The 15,065-nt window shown below is 42.2% G+C and overlaps 1 protein-coding gene and 1 long non-coding RNA gene across 5 annotated transcripts in view; one reads left to right on the top strand and one right to left on the bottom strand.

Annotated features, from left to right (window-relative positions):
• The window catches only part of tnfrsf21 (tumor necrosis factor receptor superfamily, member 21), a 63,142-nt gene extending 54,835 nt beyond the window's left edge, over nt 1–8,307 (bottom strand). For 2 of the 4 annotated variants that reach the window (XM_031299986.2, XM_036005103.1), the window contains exons 1-2: nt 8,005–8,307; nt 7,909–7,974 (exon numbers count right to left, since the gene is read on the bottom strand). In XM_031299986.2, coding sequence (XP_031155846.1) covers nt 7,909–7,974; nt 8,005–8,013 — 75 coding nt within the window. In that variant the 5' untranslated portion in view covers nt 8,014–8,307. Of the gene's footprint in view, nt 1–7,908 lie in introns of all 4 variants that reach the window. The other 2 variants (XR_004898291.1, XM_031299985.2) reach the window with 1 other exon arrangement.
• Nucleotides 4,671–10,679, top strand: LOC118495847. The gene is made up of 3 exons (XR_004898292.1): nt 4,671–4,686; nt 6,688–6,689; nt 10,613–10,679. It is a non-coding gene; the product is annotated as an uncharacterized LOC118495847 (long non-coding RNA).
• The last annotated feature ends 4,386 nt before the right edge of the window (nt 10,680–15,065 follow it).

The raw sequence follows: 15,065 nt of genomic DNA, 5'->3' as shown, positions 1-15,065 counted from the left end.
CCGCACGGTTAAGTCATTTAATCTCCATTCAAGTTAGCAGAATGCTAAACTGGAAGTAGCCGGCGGAGGTCTCTAGTGCACCTGCTCTTTGGGCCGCATAATGCGGAAGCAGTGCCGATCCTCCGGGTCCATTTTTCGGCTCCATGAAGACTTCATGCGCAACTGAGCAAGGAATGAACGGGGCTACACCTCGAAAGCAGTATCCAGGTTTTATTATACATCCATAGAAGGTTACCACACACACACACACACACACACATTTTTGTGGGGACCCGTCATTGACTTAATGCATTCCCTAGCCCCTTAGCCTAACCTTAACCCTTACCCTCACCATAACCTAATTCTAACCCTAATCCTAAAACCAAGTCTTAACCCTCAAACAGCCCTTTAACCTTGTGGGGTTCAGCATTTTGGCCCCACAAAGCTGTCCGGACCCCACAAGTATACTGTATTCCCGGTTTTTGGACACCACAAATATAGTTAAACAAGAACACACACACACACACACACACACACACACACACACACACACACACACACTCTAACTACAGGCCACCCAGAGACACTCCCAGGACCCAATTTGCTTGCACTGTAAGCCTCGGAGTAGAAGTACAACTGATAGGTCAAATCTTTTTTTAGGTTAGAGTTGGCTAAACCTAAACCTCTTTTTACTTCCCTGTTTTTGTGTGCGAGCAGTCAGTCATCATCATTTTTGGCATGTGATGAGCAATGGCTGCATGCATACTTCATTACACAATGTTTGTTTTGAATGGTATTAGCGTTATAGAGGATTTAAGACAGTACATCACTTAATATAGCAGTGAATGAGAGAGTGTTTATAAGGGTGTGTTTACTCTCTTTCACACATACTGTATAATACTCTGTCTCCTCTGTGTTGTGTGCATATGTTGAAACTTCAATGCATTATTAATGCCATATCTTTACATTTAATGATTTCTACTATATTTTTCAAGTTCTTCCACAGCCACAACATTTAAATTTCAGCAAATGGAGCCTGGTTAGAGCTGAGGTAGGATGGCAACCACCACAACTGAATGTAACAAACTAACAAGCTAACATCACACAAAACCCAATGGTTCCTGTACTTTCAGAAAGTACTACCTGCTGATCAGGGACATTTGGGGGGTAAAAAAGCCCTGTAAAATGTCCCCAGAACATAATTTAGTCCCTGGTCCCTGCAGTCGAAACCATGGATGTATTATATTAACTGGATACCGGATTCCAAAATGGTGCCTATTTAGTTCAATGGAGTTGCTAGTCTGGCGCATACGGCAAAAAGGTTTCTAAGCTACCGGGTTTACTTCCGTGATATGCGGCCCACTGAATATGCGCAGTAGTGTTTCTGTTTTTTTTGGGTCGTGCAATACCATGAGTAGCCACTGGACAAAATTGGCTGCAAGGCTGAGCGCTCTTCCTGGGGGGCCTGGTCGAAACGCAATAAGTTCCTCAGAAGGTTCCTAGCTCCATGAAAAACTTCCTGCGGTTCAAAAGCGGCTTCAGTTATTGAATTAAGTACCTAAATTAAATTAAGACCTATCAAGGTCCCATGTTTAATGGATAAGTGTGGTGACTTTGTATTTAGAAAAGGAAGTTTCCCATTGATTTCAATACAGGTGGTGGTTTCAATACACTTGTATAATATCTTCTGTGTATCTTGAGGAGCTTTGTCAAGCCTAAAAAAAAAAGAACCCTAATGATGTCATAGTGATGTCATCGGGGTAACCTCAGCGACAAATTTATTGTATAGCCTAATCTTTAACAGAAAGCTGGGGGTGGGGATTTTGAATCTTTACTAGGCAGGGAGAATGACAAAAGACACTACCAAGTTGCATTATGGAGAACGTAGGATCCAATGTTTTTGGATCTTGACCCATAATAGGGACTAAAAATCTGAATATCTCAGCCTCTGCTGCTTTCATTTGACAATTCATTTTTTTCTCCTGCAAGTCGGCCAACTTTGTAGAAGTGCAATACTAAATCTCTGAAATAGCCCTTTAATGTAGTTTTCCTTTGCTTTAGCATCCAGCCAGGGTGGCTGCTGCTTGGGTACAGTTAGGGCTGTAAAATGAAACCACATTTCCCACAAAATCCCTCTTCTAACAGAGAATGCTGCTTATTTATTCAAAGTGTTCCCATTAACCTTTCTAAAGAGGATACCGGAAGTGTTTTATAGGTGAATGCTTTTGTGCATGATGTTATCTAAACTGCTGAATCATGACTATTTTTGGACTATTCATTTTTTCTACCATCTGCTATTGTGAGAAATTCACACCTGCTGCTCTGTGTTGGAAAGACATTGAGCCTCCTGTTGACTCCTTCTGTATCTATGGTATAAAAATGGCTGTGGCCTTGGGCAATATCCTGAACCCCAAATTGCTCCAGATGCTGTGCCATCGGTGCGTGAATGTGTGTGAATGTTTATCTGATGAGTAGGCCACCAGTGTATGAGTATGTGTGTGAATGGGGTGAATGGTGCCTGTAGTGTGTAAAGCGCTTTGAGTGGTTGTTAAGATTAGAAAAGGGCCATAATAAATGAAATCCACTTACCACAAATATATATAAAACTATGTTGTCATTGATTTTATAACACTATATGCAGCACTTTTACATACAGTAATGCCCATGACTCCACAAAGGGCAAATGATCCCACTCACCTGAAACTTGATATGAACAACAAACAGAAGCACCTTTGAGTGTCTTTAAAGTACATTTCTTAACAACATCCCAAAGTAAGCAGTTATGTGCACATGTACAGACAGGCTTCATTCAGTCCGTCACCACAAAGCGAGAGCCGTCTGTCTGCAAGGCAGCGCAGTAACACTACACAAACTGAACTCATCCTGTGACAAGACTTGTGATTTAGGTTTAGCAGCAAACATTTTGCAGGTTTTCAGGAATGACTTAATTAGCTGTACACTATAAGTCATGACAAAAAACAACTAAGCTACTGTTTAGACTGGTGTGTGTGTGTGTGTGTGTGTGTGTGTGTGTGTGTGTGTGTGTGTGTGTGTGTGTGTGTGTGTGTGTTGGAACACGTGTTTTACATAATGAGGTGTGTGCATACAAACATTTGGGTGTGGGTGGGATGTTTGTTTGTGTGTGTGTGTGGCAGAAGACATTAAGCTGTAATTACTATCCAATTAAAAAAGGGCCCACCATAAACACACACACACACACACACACACACACACACACACACACACACACACACATATATACGTGTGCACACTGGCACCGAAACACACACGTGCACTCCTTCACCGCCCTCCCCCAACAATAACACGCACAAACACGCCATGTTCACCCACACAGCAGCACCTGTTGCTGCGTGTCCTCGTGTTGTCCTGCACTGCAGTCGCAGCTCAGTTCAGCTCAGAGAAAGAGACTGTTTGGATTCAGTCAAGCTGAATTTATCACTGACAATAGCCAAAAAAAATATTTTGTTAATGTGCAGATATTTCAGTTTACTGACTGAAAGCAGGGAGCACTGGGAAGAACTGAGCTCCTCCTTTGTGAATGTATAACTTGCAAATATTGGTCTCTGTAGTCTTGGTTTTAATGCATTTTGAAAGGTGATAGGAATGATACATGTGATCAAGATAGTAGCCTGTTTAAAAGGAGACTGTCTTCCCCCCCGCTCTAGTGATTATGACTGGAGCAAAGCAGGAAGTAAGGTGACAAAATATAGGGGCGCCACATTTCGTATAAGGCTGCATTTCGACAGCCAGTGTCCCCGGCAAAAACGCAAGTCTTTTTCATCCATTTATTTTGAATGGTGGTAGTGCGTTTAGGCCGCGCCGGGGTTTGCCGCGGGGGTGGGGGAGGGGGGGAACGCAGCGGGCCTGCGGCTCAACTTTTGGAGAAACGCAACCCCACATGGCCAATCATGTAACCCGCGATCAGACTTGTTAGTGTGTTTTGATCTATGGTTTGAGGCAGTGTAAGAGTCCCGTACAGTTAACAGGAAACATCACTGCCTTTATCGCTGCCACAAGAAAGTTTAAAAACACCATAAACTGCCCGTGAGTTTGTGTAATAGCTGAACGTTTCCTGCAACAACAAGGCACTCGTTATGTCTCGCTCGTCTCTTTTCTTTCTCCAACTCCTGTGAAATGAGCTGCTTTCAAGTGCGGTCGGAAACATCGAAATCTATAAACGATCTGACGGAAAACAGTCATTGTGAAATATAAAGTCTACGTGTGCTACATTGGGCGGGGGAGTTAAAGAACACAATAGGATGTCACACAAATGGGCCATTTTATTGACACTGTTTACGGTCAACTCAAGACTTGGATATCAACAGGTTTTGGATATGCACAAGCATCGCAACGCCGACCTTTTCAAGAAGCTGGTTGAAGGAATGAAAGAGGGAGGCTGTGTTCGGTCGGTCCAACAAGTCAACCACCGGTGGAAAACTTAAAAAAAAAAAATCATATTTTGCACGGCTGCATGTAAACGGAAATATAAGTGGAAGATTCACTTTTACTAAACAACTTAGTCCGATTTTTTTCCTATTTTAGAGTAAGGGCAAAATAATATGTGTATGTAAACGTAGTGTGCCTTTATACCAGCAGAGACTTTGACTCATAGTTGGAAAAGGACAGCTCTTGCTACTAACATTAATGATGATGCTGTTATAAATAGAATTCAGCCTGTATTCATTTGTCAAAGTGTCTTTCATTGAAAAGGCCTGGAGGCCTAAATCTGAGACTGAAACCCAGACCATATGCAGTACCTGTCTCTTTAAGACCAGCGCAGGCAAATTTGGGCTAAAAGCCGACCCAGACAAAGGGCTATATTTTTCTTTTTTCTAATCTATAACTGACCATTATTTTGGCCGGCTAATGCAATGCATTGGCTACACTTTGTCTCGTGTCCCCCGTTCCCACATGATACACACAGCTTTCTAAATTCTATCATATATGGAAACACAAACCAGAGCCTGGCCAAAGTCCATAGCTACCATGCAACATGGGCCACACCTGACCTGAAAAGCATATACTGTTTCTGGTTTGGGTGGAGTAGCAGAACTCTACACATTAAGTCGCATATAGTCCCCAAAAAATGGATGCAGACAGGGGGATGTAGTTTAGTTTAGTTATACGTGTTCACACCATATAAGCTACATTTGCATTCTACATATTTCTTATTCTGTATTTTTTTAAGGGTGTCAAAAAGTCAAGTACCTAGAAGTTGAAAATTGAAAATGAATGTGTGGTCTTAAACCAACATTTTTGTTTAAATAAAAAAGAAAAAGTTGCAATAATCCCCACATAGCTAAGCTTCTTGCACACGTGTCATCCTGAGAAAAAGCTGTGTTGACACAGCAACAGCTTGATAGTAAATACACCTCTCTTCCCTTTAGAGCTGCAGAGATTAATCGATTATCGTCAACTATTAAATTAATATATAACTATTTTGATCATCGATTAATCGGTTTGAGTCATTTTTATGAAAAATAAAAAGGACAGAAATTCTCTGATTGCAGCTCCTTAAATGTGAATATTTTCTAGTTTCTTCACTCCAACTGTGACTGGGTGTCTTTGAGTTGTGGTCAAGGGCGAAACTTTGTGTTCAACATTGGGGGGGGTTAAGATCTCCACTTTTAAGCAAAATTGAAATTTTTTCACACATCAAAGACTTCATTTCTTGCATTGTGGTGAATTTTTCTGCGACAATTTATGCCTTCTCTGCATCGAGTTATGGTGAAAATGTCTTTATATATGTAAATGAAATTATTATAGGTTTTGGGGTGGGGGGGTTGCAACCCCCCTGTAAATAATGCCTATGGTTGTGGTCAAAACAAGACATTTAAGGACGTCATCTTGGGTTTTGGGAAACTGGCTCGACATTTTTCACCATTTTCTGACATTTTATAGACCAAACAACTAATCGAGAAAATAATTGACGGATGAATCAACATTGAAAAACGGCTAATCGTTAGTTGCAGCCGTAATTCCGTTGAAAAGATAATGAATAAAAGCAGACACTTTGGTTACGTCCAATCTTTACCACTACCCCCTCTTAATAAACACCCACAAAACCATGAAACTAAAAGTGAATATCAGTCCCTCCAGAAAAACGTGATTATGCGATCGCATAATTCAATGCATAATCAGCCAAAGTCCGCATATTTATGCAGGGGCCGCATTTTTTCAAATACGCCGCACTTTCGCCGCATAAATTGCCGATTTCCGCGCAAAATATGCGGGGCTTGCATGATTTCATAATCCCCGCATTTTCGTTGCAAAAAAGTCACGTATATCTTAGCAGAAAGTTGAAAAATGTTGCGTTTACTTCACACGAGAGCAGCCATTTTCCCCTGTTGCCATGGGAACGTTATGAAGTGACGTTATGAAGTGACGTTATGAAGTGACGTTATGAAGTGACGTTATGAAGTGACGTTATGAAGTGACGTTATGAAGTGACGTTATGAAGTGACGTTATTACGCGATGTGAACATCATCAAGTACCCGCAATTTTTGCAAGTTCCCGCAATTTTTGCAAGTTCCCGCAATTTCATCGCATAAAATTGCATAAATATCCCGCATATTCCATCGCATTTTTTAAGAAAACGTGTCGCATAATCAAGGATTTTTGCCCGCAACAATCACAAAAAAACTCCGCATTTTTCTGGAAGGGCTGGAATATGATGTTTACATCAGTGGTTCTCAAAGTGGCATCCAGGTACGACCCCCTCCCCCCCCAGGGGGTCCTTGAGGGGGTTCCAGGGGGTCCCCAGCAAAAAGGGAATCATTTATTTTCACTATAATTCCATCCACAAGTAACACAATGACAGAATGTTTGACTATTTCGGTCATGGGTTTCATACACTTTCTGTAATAAAATCCTATCAGGTGGGAAACCTGTGACAAAATCTCATCGAATGGGGGTCCGTGGTCTAATTTATGTCAATTTAGGGGTCCTTGACGTGTAAAGGTTTGAGAACCAGGGATCAAAATTAAATTTTTCGTCCACCAGTCAAATGGCTAGTGAATGTTCAAATTTTACCAGCCACTCAATAGATTACCACTGATTTTTTTTGGCTGGTGAGTGTAGCAAATCTCCCAGCCAATTGCATATTTTACCAGCATTTGGCTGGTGGATGGTGCTAATTTTGAACCCTGTTGAGAACCATGGGTCTACATGACATAACCCAACAGACCTAACTGCTCCGTGAGGAGACAAAGGCAATGTCTTTGACTCACTGAGGATGATCAGACCTGAACCCAAGCACCCACAGATCCAACCAAATTCAACACATCACTGGCACTGACAAAAGGACAGCTCCACCATGTCAACAAGGGAAATCCTGTCTGGTACAAAAACACCCATCCACCCGTCATCGACTCTTGATGATGTTGAAGATAACAAAATGTTATTTTCCATAGAAAACAAGTGCCTTAGAGCTCATATTTGCATGACAATTTCATTTCATTTTGCTAAATAAAGCCATGTAATTTGGGTTGTGTTTACTTAAAAATCAAACCCATGTCTTTGTTAAGACAGGCAGTTAACGGATTAGAGTCAATTGACTGACATTTCCAGTTGTTTGGCCGAAACAGAGTATTACAGAGTGAACAATAGACTGCTGAGTGCCCTTTCTTTTCTCCATCCTTTCCACTGGAGACTCTTTTGTGTTGTCCACCCACAGAGGAATGAATGATGACACACTGCGAGATGTTACATCCAAAAAGGGGGGAAACGTGTCTCTATGGTGTTTATTCAACAGTCAAAGTTGTACATTGTTTTGGACAATTGATTTCAAGTTCGGTCTGGGACGAAAAAAACAGGCACTGTCCCTTTAAATTGAGAACCTGCTGGAGGAGTCCTTAGAATAAAAACAAGCAGGAAGGTGAATGAAATGGAATGTAGCCTGTACTCACCACTGCGGACACACACATAGCATACATCGTCCTGGTTTTCAAAATACGGATGAGGGTCGAGCAAACGTCCTTGTCCAAGTTGTCTGCTAAAGAAACACTTCTCATCTCTAGACGTTTCTCATCATCGTCATCCTCCTCGGTTTACTGGAGGAGAGAAGCTGAGCCGGGCTCTGGTGCAGCGATAGTCTCAACTGCAGTGTTTTATAGTCCGTGTCTCCAGGTGGACCGGTTTCAGATAGTAGGGGATCAGAGCTTGGTTCAGAAAGAACGCTGTGGTAATTCCCATAGCGATGATAGATGAGGGCCACACACTGGGATCGCCGCCTCGCCCAGTCAAGGCTTGTCAGTGTGCAGTGCGGCTCTCTTTCAACGCTGCGGCGCCACAGACACTGCTGCGGTGACGTAGACACAGAGGGGCGGGAGTTAGCGTCGCGCCTCAGCCAATGGCAGCCCCTCTGAAGCCATGCACGTGTGTTGAACCTTTACAGTACATGGTTGAACCCCCCTCTGTACGGGAGTTCGGGGGCGTTGTTCTCGCAGGTGAACCCTGAGACACTTTCAATCTTAAAACGGTGTGCGAGTATTTTTTTTTCTCCTAGGATGGCTAAGGCATGTCCCGCCCGACTCTGCCTTTGTCTGCCTCTGATTGGCTTACACTGAAATTCCTTACCCTATGACCAATCCCACTCATCTTGCCTAAAACTAAACAACCCAAGCAGAGCAGTACTATCCAATCAGAGGGAGAGTAGGACGGGTTATGCCTTTCCACTGCCTTCGCCATCCTAGGAAAACAATTATTGAGGTGCGTTTATCTCGCTTGGTGGCGATGTCAGAGGGGATACCCAATCAGCAGCGACGTGTAGGCCAATGTAAACTTGTGGTATAAAAAAGACAGAGCGCTTGAGCACACAACAGGGGTGTTTAAGGCACCACCGTTTCAGTTTAAATAAACATGTTACTTTTTGTCGGGGCTGAATGTGCCCCTTGAGGCCCACAACGTCATGTCCTGTCCTGGTGTGACAGTGCGATTTTATAGTATCTAGGCTACATTTAAACAGCCTAAAATTGCTACATACGTCAGAGGCAGCACACCTCTGGAGCAACTAGGGGTTAAGTGTCTTGCTCAGGGACACATTGGTTGATGTATCAGAGTGGGAATCGAACCCTGCTCTCTCACTCCAAAGGCATCACCACCCAAGGCTTGTTTTTAAACAATATTAAAGTATAACTTTCAGTAATAATCAAGGCTACCAATTTATGGATCTCTCTCTCTCTCTCTCTCTCTCTCTCTCTCTCTCTCTCTCTCTCTCTCTCTCTCTCATATGTATGCAATTAGGCTACATCAATTTCAGCTTCGTCATTAATTTATTTTAATTTTTTTCTTTGTAAGGACATATTGAGGGGATTAGTGGACCTTGGGCCCCAACATGGTGAGGCCCTTCAAAAAGCCTTATATTAAAAGTTTGTTTTTATTTTTCTGAAATTATCCAGTCCCAAAACGGAAAGTAAAAGAAGAACAAAGGATGTATAACGATTGATTCATGTTGTTTTGGAAGATTTCTGAATAGGCCTACCTTTTTTTGTTGTATGGTGCTGGTAAGTCACTTATGCTATTGGATTGCCTCTCTAAATGCAGATAACAAAACTGTAATGGCTTTTTGAGCCCAGATGCACCCAGCCACACTATTGTGAACTGTGATACAGCTTGGCCTCTATCAGCGGCATTGTCATCGGCCTGATTTTCATTAGTACTTTGTGTATTTTGCTGAATAGTGCAGAATAATGCTCAACATATGAGTAATTTAACAGCCTTTTTTATCCTGTGCTCTAAATTTTAGGTTTACAAACGGCCTGCAAATCCTTTTTTTTTGGCTCTGCTGTGGAAAAGAGGTAAGAGAAAGACAACAGGATTTTTTAGTAGTTTAAGATGCCCAAACCTCAATCATACAGCTTGCAGAAGAGAAATGATTTTAGGTTTACATGGACCTATTTTGCCATGTAAATATGAGAACTTGTTGGAAAAGTTGGCAATCTTAAACACTCCACTACATCCAGGTTTCTACTGGACTATTCTTTCATAATGATATCAGGCATCAACTGTGGGACCGCCACTGTCCTACATGTGTCAGTGGATCAAACATGGCGGCTTGAGCCAGCCACCCAGTGGGTTTGTCAGTCTGTTCAGAGCAGTCAACCTGTCCTACGTCCAGTTACCGTCCTGCTGTCAAGATATCCAGACACAACACGTGCAGCGTTTTGGCCCGTCAGGCAGGCCATCAGTAAACAGTCTGCATACACACAAGCTGGCATGCTCACAGACTCGTACGTTACCGCAAATAGCAGCAGCTGATAAAAGAGTGGAGCACCATCTGCCCTGCTTGTGGAGGGGAAGTGGACACGGAGCAGCAAGGGAGGGAGAGGGGGAGGAGATAAAGGAGTGGTACATGCCATTTGGCTTTTGCTGGTGGGGGAAGAACTGTATATGAGTGTATCAGTGAATCATTGCATGACAGCAGAAGCAGGACAAGCCACGAGAAATTAAGAGTTAAAGGGATACTTCACCAATTTAGCATTAAATTTTGTATCAGCAGAAACACGGTAGTATTTTTGAATGACTCCCTCATGTCCCCCTGAGAGGAGAGATCTCTGTATTGTGGGTCTGGAAAAATGCCATTTTTGCCCAGAGGCAAAGGACTACAGCCAGTACTAGGAGCTACTTCCGCATAGCCCATAGCGGGTTGGACTGTCGGCTTTTTCCGGAGAATGCCGAGGAAAAAAACGAGTGTTAGCCATCTTGAATTCTCGCTTAGCTTCTCAGCAGCAACTGTTAGATAGATAGATTTATTCATCCCGGAGGAAATTTTAGAACAACAATTATGTGCATTCAAACTACCGCACATGTGTACCATGGGATACATTGGTACAGATCGGAGAATATGCAGGACACTTTATTACAGACGGAATACTCAACACACTACGTGAGCTTCGCCCGCCGGCTATGGAGACCAGCGGTGTTGCTCAATGCATCTGGCCGATAAAGGGGATCATCAGTGGGGAACGTTGAACGAATGTGTCGGTGGAAAGCTAACGCTAGCCGGCCACCTGTTCCATCAATCCTGCTTGCAAGTGTCCGCTCATTAGACAACAAACTGGACTACATCCAACTTCAACGAAACTCCCAACGCAAGTTCAGAGACTGCTGTGTTTTTGTTGTTGTGGAAATATTGCTGTACCGGACTATCCAGCCGGCTGCTCTGTCGCCGGGTAAGACTAGTCGAGGTGTGCTTTGTTAACACGGACTGCCTGTTGCAGAAATGGGGTGCTTGTAACCAACGAACTGCTAACTGCTGGTGGAGTTTGTGACTGTTAGATGCCGACCATTCTACATCCCACGCAAATTTACGTCTGTGCTTATACTCGGTTTTTATACCACAGCCCACCAAGCGCTAATGCTAGTAGCTATGTGTTAGCTGAACTTTACGGAGCATATAATGTGTGTGCACTAAATGTAGCCTGTTTCGTATGTCGTTTTTATATAATGTCGTTTTTATATATTTTAAATGTGTAACCACTTGAGCCACGGTGAAATGTTGTATTGTGTATATGGATGAAATGACAATAAAACACACTTGTTGAGTTGATCGTCTCACTGTCTGTCTGTAAACGGTAGGCGTGGCTTGGGAGTAGACGCTAAAGCAGCGAAGCAAGTGCATTCTGGGATTTGGTGTCTTTCATCCACATGAGCCAAAAACACATTTTCTGGCTTTTCTCGGCCTAGAAGCCACCAATTTCTAAAGAAATTTCACATTTCTATTACATAAGTGACCCAATTTAAAGATATATTCATCTTTCCAATGGTGAAATATCCCTTTAAGGCAATCCTGTTGGATATTAGGCCTAAGGTACGGAAAGGTTTGACCCCAGAGAGCAGGATGAAGAGGATATATTGCACATATGTCCTGACCAACGTTGCTGCTCAGTCATGCTGCAGAGCAGAGCTGACGTTTAGTGGGCCAAACAGCCTGAGTGGCTGCAGGGCCACACATATCCTCAGACTGCAGTTACTAGGTGAAGTTGCCTTAAATAGAACAGAAGTAAAACAGTCTATTTAGGGGGGAAGGTTTTGGTGTATGTATATAGGAAAAAGAGAGCAACACAATGGGTGAGAAAGAAAGAGTGTGTGCATTCATGCATGTGTGCACATTCGTCTTTAATCAAATATGTTCGGACAGTTTCAGTGGTATTACACACACACACACACACACACACACACACACACACACACACACACACACAAGCTCAAATATTCTACGCATGCATTCAAACACCTGTCAACAGTACACCCACAAACCACAGCCCCCCCTACACATTCTAATCACTGCTGTTGTAATTCTTTCTTTATTACAACGTCTTATATTTTCATAGTTTTGGCGACATTGGTAAAAAGAAGTTAGGTGAGGCAAGGCACATTGATATCAATCCCCCAGGTTACTTCACTGTAACTTATTTATTTAGGCTAACAGTAAAATTATAACCCAAAAGTGAACCTATTGGACCGCACTTGCTGGGCACAATCAAATATGCCATTGGTTCCCAAACTTGTTGACATCAAGGACCCCTAAACTGACACGAATTAGACCACAGACCCCCATTTGATAAGATTTTGTCCCAATCTGATAGGATTTTTGCTTTTAGATGTTTTATTACAGAAAGTGTATGAAACCCATGACCAAAATAGTCCTACATTCTGTCATTGTGTTACTTATGGATAGAATTATAGTGACAAAAAATATTCCCCTTTTTGCTGAGGACCCCCAGGACCCCTGGGGGGTCCCCTGACCCCACTTTGGGAACCACATTATTAATCAACGTACACAGGTGTGATGTGGGAACTTTAAACCTCCAGTGCATGGTTAAATTGACTTTTTTTGTGTCCATTAGTTTCAAAATGTGGAATATTTGCATGTTCATATGTAGATTCTGGATTTTTTTTTAATGAAGGAGAAGGAGTAGATGTAATTTTAACTGAATAATTTAACCTTTTATTGCGGAACAACACATTATTATCAAAGCAGGGTATTTTTAAATGTCTTTAACAAAATGTCTGGAGGGGATCTTTAAAATGAACATGAATGCACAGTACAACTTTATGCTAGGCATGCTTCAACTCTATCTTCATCCTGGTGTTTATGCGATGAAAGCGAGAGAGACTCTGTCTATGAAATTGATATTGTTAGTGTGGTTTTATGGCATTTTATGGTTTAAAATACTAACTAAATGGCATTTACAACTGCCGGTGAGATCCTCATGAGCATCATTTTTTTATGTCAAACTTATAATAATCCAAATCAGCCAGCTAATTAAGTTTGACCACATCCTACGCACATGTTCAACTTATCAACAATGGCTGTACTAACACAGACTTAATAAAACTTTGGTTCTCAAGACATAAAAGCAGATAGCTGAGCAGTGCTTTCTGTTGTGACATATTAATTCATCTTTACAGCATGCTGTGCATGTTGGCGGTCTGCTGTAATCACGTAGCTCACTCGGTTCTGTTATGACAATGTGACTTCATTGTTCATACAGGCCTCAGGCACACGTCTCGGTACCAGGAAACTGCTGATGTGTTTGCAGTGAGAAAGATGGATGCTCCCACACATGTTCACTTAAAGGTTTGTTGATGCTGTCTTTTGTAAATTGAAACAATTCACTCCATGTCTCTCTAAAAGTCTACATTCTCCATAAAATCCCAATTTTTAGGAAGTCTGAGAGGAGACATAAATATTGCTGCATATTACAGATGTGGCAGTGGAGAATAACAGATCAGACAGTTATGGCGTGAGCGAAGAAGATCTAAATAATAAGGAAAGTAATATTAACCCTTAGAGAACGGAGATCCCGCGGGCAGCGGGAGAGGTCTGCGGGAGATCATTGTTTATGATCCTGTTTAAAGCTATAGCGCGTAGTTTCTGTCGCCCCATGAGGAATTCTAAGTAACGACAACCAAACTGTCGGCGCGGCCACATGAAACAAGCTTTCTGAGACCGCGCACCGCCCCCCCCTCCTCCACGCAGTTGCTAGTAGCCAAGGAGGACACGGAGGATTTAAAAAAACATGATGGACTCTTCAGAAGAGGTAATTATCTTCACTCGAGTTTCTGTGCGGGAAAATCACCGGACGCCACAATCTTCTGAACATAGCCATACTGAGAAATACAGAGAGAGTTGTGTGGAGCTAATAGTGTTAAAGCAGCCATATTATGCTCATTTTCAGGTTCATAATTGTATTTTAATGTTGCACCAGAATAGGTTTACATGGTTTAATTTTCAAAAAACACCATATTTTTGTTGTACTGCAGTGCTCTCTCTCACTGCAGATCCTCTTTTCAGCTGGTCTCTGTTTTAGCTACAGAGTGAGACCTCCTTTCTTCTTCTGTTCTATCTTTGATTGCACTGCACATGCCCAGTACCTCAGATGTAGATCATGTCAGCTAGCTAGCTCCATAGACAGTAAAAGAAAGGCTGTTTCTACAACTTCGGTCAGTTACAAGGCAGGATTAGCTGGGAGACTTCTAAATAAGGGCGCACATGGAAGTAGTTCTTTTGTAGATTATGGTGAACTTGTGTGTGTTGTAGCAGTGCTTTGCTATTGAGAACGAGGTAGCATGCTAGCGTTAGCATTAGTGTTAGCATGCTAACGCTAACGCTACAAGCTAATGGTTGCGGTTAGCCTGCTCATTTCGGCTTGTGACGTCACAAGCCGTGCCGATTTTGAACAGCTCACCCAGAGACTGAAGACAGGACACATTCAGAAACTGTATCTCACTCTAAACAGCATGGATGGATTTTTTTCAAAGTTTGTATGTGTGTGGAAGCACCAGAGACACAACATAACACCCCAAATCCCAGAAAACGTGTTTTTTTCATAATATGGGCACTTTAATGAGCGTTGTAGCAACTCATTTGGCAATGACTTGAATGTAACACACTTTCATTAATATCAAAAAGTTACATACTAAAGCTTTAATTATCCATTAATACGTCAATGTTTAAGCTTTTCCCGTTACCCACTTGTGGTTGGGAGACCAATTGATGTGAAGCATTGCATTTCCATTATATTCCATTCTCTGTGGGATTATTTTTGTGCCTTTAATT

The sequence above is a fragment of the Sander lucioperca genome, chromosome 9, assembly GCF_008315115.2.
Source record: "Sander lucioperca isolate FBNREF2018 chromosome 9, SLUC_FBN_1.2, whole genome shotgun sequence".
NCBI lineage: Eukaryota > Metazoa > Chordata > Actinopteri > Perciformes > Percidae > Sander > Sander lucioperca.
This window is presented reverse-complemented; position numbering and strand designations above follow the sequence as displayed.